Here is a 6,512-nt window from a genome sequence, read left to right as displayed (position 1 = left end):
ATAATATATGCTTAGACCTTTATAGCGCGTTTAGACTACTAAATCCACACGATCTGAACATCCTAGGAAAAACTCATGTTATAATAGAACCTTCAATATACCGAAAAAGACGCGAGAAAATAATGTTTTAATGAGTTTTTATTTCGATTTTTTGTTAATTTTTGTAAATATTTGTTGATCTCTAGTTATTAAAGCAATTTCTGGCCCATACTCTGTATTTACTTTTTATACAAATGCTGAATTTTGCCAATTTTAGGCTTACAGTACGAATTGTTGCTGATTTGAATAGATTTTACAGAATTTATATTTTTTTTCTTCTGAAAATGACTTATCGGACTTATTTTGCTAACACGAAGCTATTTTTTGTATATATTTTTAAATATCAACGGCATTTAAAATTCCATGATTATTTTCTATTTTCACACTTAATCGGTTGAGTGCAATACACATAAGCGTTTTGAATAAAAAAATATTAAAAATATTCCAAACGGTTCGAGGGTTAATCAAAACATGTTTCCCTTCATGTGTGTGCTAATTACGTGGCCACTACTGTATATACTTTTGCAAACCAAATGAAAATTTTAATATTCCCTTCACCTTGTTATGATGGAGGGTATAAATATCATGCTTTATCGTACCCACTAATGTTAACATTTTACCTACACACAAATTGAAGTAACAAATTGCGCCGATTATGCGCAAGATCAAAAATAAATATAAAAAGGATAAAGGGGGAAAATAGAATGCTCGTGGGAGAGGAAGAGAACAAAACAGCTCCGAATGTAATGTCAAGGCAACGACTGCCTCGGCTTAATAAATGCCACCCCCTCTCCGGTTAGCACAATGCTGGTGCAAGAGACTATAATTAATTCTAAAAAACAAAATCATTATCTCTTATTTGTATTTCACTGCGTGTGTGTTTATGTGCAAGTCAGAAGAAACATGGCATCGGCGCACTTATTCGTTCATTCGTTTGTTTTATTTATTTTTTGTTATATGCTGATGCATTGAAATTGGGGATTGATAAGAAAAAATATGGATGAGCAGAACACAACGAACGACCCAACACAAGCGCCCTAAACACCACGGCAAACGACGACGACAACGGCGGTTGTATGTGTGCGTGTGTATGCGCAACAGTGAGAAGGAGAGAGCATTTCGCTTTTCTGTTCTGTTTTGTGACAACCGCAACGACCCCAACCGACCAACTCTCTCCGTGAAGCTGTTACTCTCCGGCTAGCTCGGTGAAAATTATATACATATGTCACCGAGAGAGAACTATTCGCGTTCGGGTGGTTTCCGTTTCGTCGAGAACTCAGTGTTCTAGTCAGTCGTTCTGAAAGCGTGAAACGTGTTAATTCTGATATATTTATTGGATGAAGTAACCAGCGGCCTAGTACAAAAAAACCAACAACAACAAAAAGAAAACAGAACCCCAAGGAAAATTATATACGAATGTTTGTGCGTGTGTGTATTGTGTGCTTCATTGTTTGCCTGCTTAAGTGAAATTGTTGTTGTTTTAAAATAAAAAACCACAATAAAAGCTAGGGGAGATACATTGAAGAAAAACAATATAACAACAAAATATATTATTGTTTGTTGTTGTTTTTTACAACATTATATTATTTAAATAATTGCTATGCTGCTGTCACTGAAGTTGAAGTTGGATTTTGATGAGTTATTCAATTGCAATGTTCTTACTAGAAGTCAGTGAATAAAAAATAGTTTAATGCTATTATTTACATAAAACGAATAAAGCAGCAGGTCGTCGTCGTTGTCGGTCTTATCGTCGACCGTTGTGTTATCAGCATCAAAAATCAAAAAATATTTCCGTCAAACCACACACACACATACAGACCATGAGGAACTCAACAACAACAAACACGAACACTAACTCTGTCAACAATAATGTCACTGTGACCATAGCGCCAAATAAGGTGAGTAAATAACTGTCACAACAGCAAGTGATTGTAATGATGTTGTTGTTGTTGTTGTTTTTTTATTATTTTGCTCTTTAATATTGTTATTGCATTTTATTGTGAGAGGATGTCAAGAAAGTACCTGGGGGATGGGGAAATATATGTAGGTGGCACTTGCAATTGTAATTTGACGGCTTTTAAGCTATTTGTGCGCCGAAGCAAAAACAATGACAATTGACTTGTCATCAGACATGCCATTTCAATTTATTCCGTTGTCAATGTCACACAGCATTTGAATCTCTTCTCTCACAGACAAGGCAATGTGAGACAAACAATTAACATATGATTGAGTTTTTATATTTAGGGTAATAATGATCATCACAAGTGACATTTGTAATTAAAGAAAATGTTGATTATCAAAATACTGTTCTGATTTTGAAAATGAAACCATTTCATTCTGCATGGCTCATGATTAATGTGTGGATTGCCCTCACAACATAAATAACGGCAATTTTTTACGTTTTTTGAAATAACAGCTGTTGTGGGTGACCTTATGATTAGACCTGGATTTAATCGTCGTTCATTTGTCATTTCCTTGGATTTACGCAAAACATTTTTTGGGTAAATCCAGCTTTGAAATTTTACACAGTGCAACTACACAACGGGCCCGTAACAATTTTAGATATTTAAAAGCAAAGTTCTTGCATTAAATTTCAAATATAGGTATTTTGTAATCTCACCGTATTTCACATATTGTAAGGTTAATTTTCCAAACGAAGTGACTTTAATTTTGCATTTCAGGCTCTTAGAGAAAAAACTACTCAAAACTAAATTATACAAATTAATCAATCTTTTGTAAATGCACGAGTTATGGTATGTTTTTATAAAATAATTAAAACTGGGATTCCAGAGATGCTTTATTTATTTATTATTTCATAATAAAGCATAATAAGGCCAAACTAAATATATTACAGTCTTAAAATGTATGCCTAAAATATTAATTTCTATTCATATAATTAAACACTAAACACATTCTTCTTCATTTCTATCCCCACGCAAACAGGTGGAGAAAGTAATGTTCGATAATCGTATTAAGCGGAAAAATGTATTGGCCTTAAATGAAAAAGTCGCCGCTATACGAGAATATGAAAAACGGCCGATCTACAAGCGCATTGGCCGCATGTTCCAGTGCAGTCCGGATCAGATCAAACGCATTGTCCAACAAAAGGAAACCATTCTGAAGGCCTGGGAGCAGAGAACACGTAAAAGTCGTGATGCCAAAACATTGGAAATGAAAGTGGTACGCGTTTCAATGCTGGGCAAAGCAGTCTACGAATGGATACGACGCATGATGTACTACAAGGATATACTTATAACCGATGGCTTGATACAAAAGATGGCGTTGCAATTTAAAAGTGCCATGGGTTTGCAGAACTTCTTTCCACACAAAGAATGGTGTGATAAGTTCCGAGCCACGTATAAAATCCATGCATGTGATAGTAAAACATTAAATATTGGCTATACCCAGGGTCACTCGGTACAGATTAAAGATGTTATGAAGGATGTCCTGTCGGAGTGTAGTCCCAGCGAAGAAGACGAAGAAAACGATGTTATGTCGAATGATGATTGTATCAGCATTGACAGCAGTGATATGGACAATGAGGGAAATAACCATAGAAATCGAAATTCCACCAACATTAACAATAAAACACTGGTCCTGCCCACAACATCTACATTGCCTGCAGGCAATACCATGAAAGGAATGCACCAATTGGTGGCATTGCCGTTACAAGGAAATGGCATATCACCGGGTATTGGACAGAAAGTATTGGTAGCAACTCCAATTGTGCAACCGGGACAAAAACCAAGTTCGGGTCCCATGACTATGACCATTATTCCGTTGACAAGTCTGGGTCAAGCTGCATTAAATAACAGCAATCTGAATGCGAGCAACGTGATGGCGGCATTAAGTAATAATTCCCCAGCGACTAGCTTTAGTTTTGCCCCCAAAAACAAAAATGTACAACCAGAAACAAACAATGATGATAATATTAGTGTACCCAATCCCATAATGGAAATCAAACAGGAAATCAAAGAAGAACCAAAAGATGAAGAATTTTTGGAGGAACATAAGGAAGCCACAAACCCTCCTGAAGCGACAACTGATGTCATTAAAATTAAAAAGGAATATGTAACAGATGATGAAGAGGAATTAACATCGTCAGCTGTGGCGGCGGCTGCGAATAAACCCCCAATGAATATGCCCACCTTATTGCCAGCCCATGTGGTTGCCATTCCGATACACAACAGAGATATGTTGGAAGAATCCTCTAAAGATTCACTTGATGATTTAACATTGTCATCGTTGAGAAAACGTATCAAGACTGAGAAAATCTCCGAGGATGAGGAACAACAGCTCGAACAGCAAAGCAAACCCGAGGAACAAGAACAAACTACGTCACAGAGAGAATCAGCAGCGCCACCACAACCACCAGCGAAGAGAACTAGGACATCATTGCCTCCGCTAACAAAAGCACCGACATTTAATGAAACCACAACAACAAATTCTCTACAATCTTATGATTCGTCTACTTCTGTTTCTTCTTCATCGGGAACTATTGGCACACAAAAACGTAAAAATCACAACGACGATTATATCAATGAGTGCCCAGAGGAGTTACCCGCCATACGCACTTGTGCCGAGGCCCGTAAATATTTAAAATTAATCGAAGATTTTGCATTGGAACGTGAAAATTTCCGTTTAATCGGTTTAATAACACGGGCCGATGAAGTCTTGCGAGAATTGGACCGAAAGGAGGCCAATGGTAGTGTACAGGATAATGAAGATGATGTAGATATTGATTAGAGAGAAGTCATATATTTTCAATTGATAAAGCAAATGTTGGTTTTAGGACGTCATATTACATTTTTTGTTTTTTTTATCCTATTTTCCTAAAATTAGCATATTTGGATAGAAGAAGTGAATCAAATCCCATAATGAAAATCAAAGAAAATCCAAAAGATGAAGATTTTCGATATTTTTTTATGTTTTACGTCCTAAGACTTTTCTTCTGTCTTAGAATAAAGTTTGAATTTAGTTTTTTTTTTTTAATATAGAAAAATATAAAAACAATATTTTGTTTAAAAACAAAAAACAAAAATAATGTATGTATATAAACAATTAATTTATATAATAAGTTATTATACAAAAACTGTATGTAAATATATTTTCTATGAAAATTAATACGAATAGAAAAACTTGAAGTTTTTAATCTGTAAATTTGTACCAAAGAGAAAATAATATATAAATAAAGGCCCATATTGAATTTATAAATATATATGTTTGTGTGTTTGCCCCAAACATTTGTATACGGAAACTATTTTATCTGAGGTAAGTTATATGGCTGGCTGTAAAGCATGCGCATGTCTAGCTTTTTCTTGAGAATTTTACCATAATCTAAGAAATGAGTAATTTATTTTGAGAACATTTAAATATTTATAGATGTATGTACGAGTGTGTGTGACTCGTTTTTTTGTAAAATTTTTTCACCTACTGTTCTTCACTCATATAAGACTAAAAATAATCGTCAACGTTCGGGGAAAGTGAACATTAAAAATATCGCTAATATAATCAAGAAAAATACTTTCAATAAATAACCCGTAAGCGAAGGACGAACGTTGGACAGGGCCTCATTGGATGCATACAGATATAATAATAATCTTATTGTTATCCATAATCTATACGGTTTGTGGATGTAGATGAGACCTTCTTGTCTATCGGACAGACCTAGAATATTTGGTTCACCACTGATAAGACAAATTATATTTAGAATCTATTTCCAAATCTGAAATGTTTTACAGTCTTATCGTTACCATATGCGAAACTTCATGTCAATTTGAGAAAAATTGGGTATGTATTTTGTAAACCATTGACGTGAAATGGAAAGAACATATATACGACAGCATATGTGTTACTTCCAGCTCTCAGTGGCTTCAATTCTGTATAGGTCGACTTGGTTATAAGTGTGTCCTACTACCAACCTTTTAATCAGATTTGTTATTGATATTTTTCATGGTTTTTTAAAAACACATTTAATGAATTGGAAGAATAAACTGCCTTTTGATTCAGAACATGGCCTGCTTTTATGTAAGATTAATCCCCATTGGTGTTTCAGATATCCACCTCCTCGTATGTGGTCCAAACCACATACGAGTTTTCCTATTTTGATCACATAGGTAAATTATGTAAAGTCTGCCTATAAAGATGACCCGGTTACCATATTCAACCTCCGCTAAAACCTACAGCGTCTTTTTAATGAAATAAAGTTCGCAAAACTAAATTTTAAACGCCATTTTATGTTTATTTGAAACAATATTAGAATCATAAATAAAAATAAAAAAAAATAGTTTGAGACATATTTTAAAATGCTCAGACATAAAAATAAGAATTATAAAATTTAGTTTTCGCCAAAAAATAATATTCTTATAATAATAAATAGGAGGAACATTATCTTAAACGTATAAGCAAAGACAAATAGAACAATACATAAATGAATATAAAATCTACTATTTTGTGTGGGGGCGGTAGTTACA

At 34.3% G+C, this 6,512-nt stretch overlaps 1 protein-coding gene across 1 annotated transcript; it reads left to right on the top strand.

Moving 5' to 3' along the window:
- Positions 1-1,859: 1,859 nt before the first annotated feature.
- On the top strand, positions 1,860-4,785 carry LOC133338343 (uncharacterized). The gene is made up of 2 exons (XM_061546522.1): positions 1,860-1,937; positions 2,983-4,785. The coding sequence occupies exons 1-2, from the start codon at positions 1,860-1,862 to the stop codon at positions 4,783-4,785; spliced, it is 1,881 nt and encodes a 626-aa protein (XP_061402506.1).
- Positions 4,786-6,512: the final 1,727 nt, after the last annotated feature.

This window comes from Musca vetustissima, unplaced genomic scaffold (genome assembly GCF_032173495.1).
Source record: "Musca vetustissima isolate MV318-11 ecotype Yass unplaced genomic scaffold, APGP_CSIRO_Mvet_v1 utg783, whole genome shotgun sequence".
Lineage (NCBI taxonomy): Eukaryota > Metazoa > Arthropoda > Insecta > Diptera > Muscidae > Musca > Musca vetustissima.
This window is presented reverse-complemented; position numbering and strand designations above follow the sequence as displayed.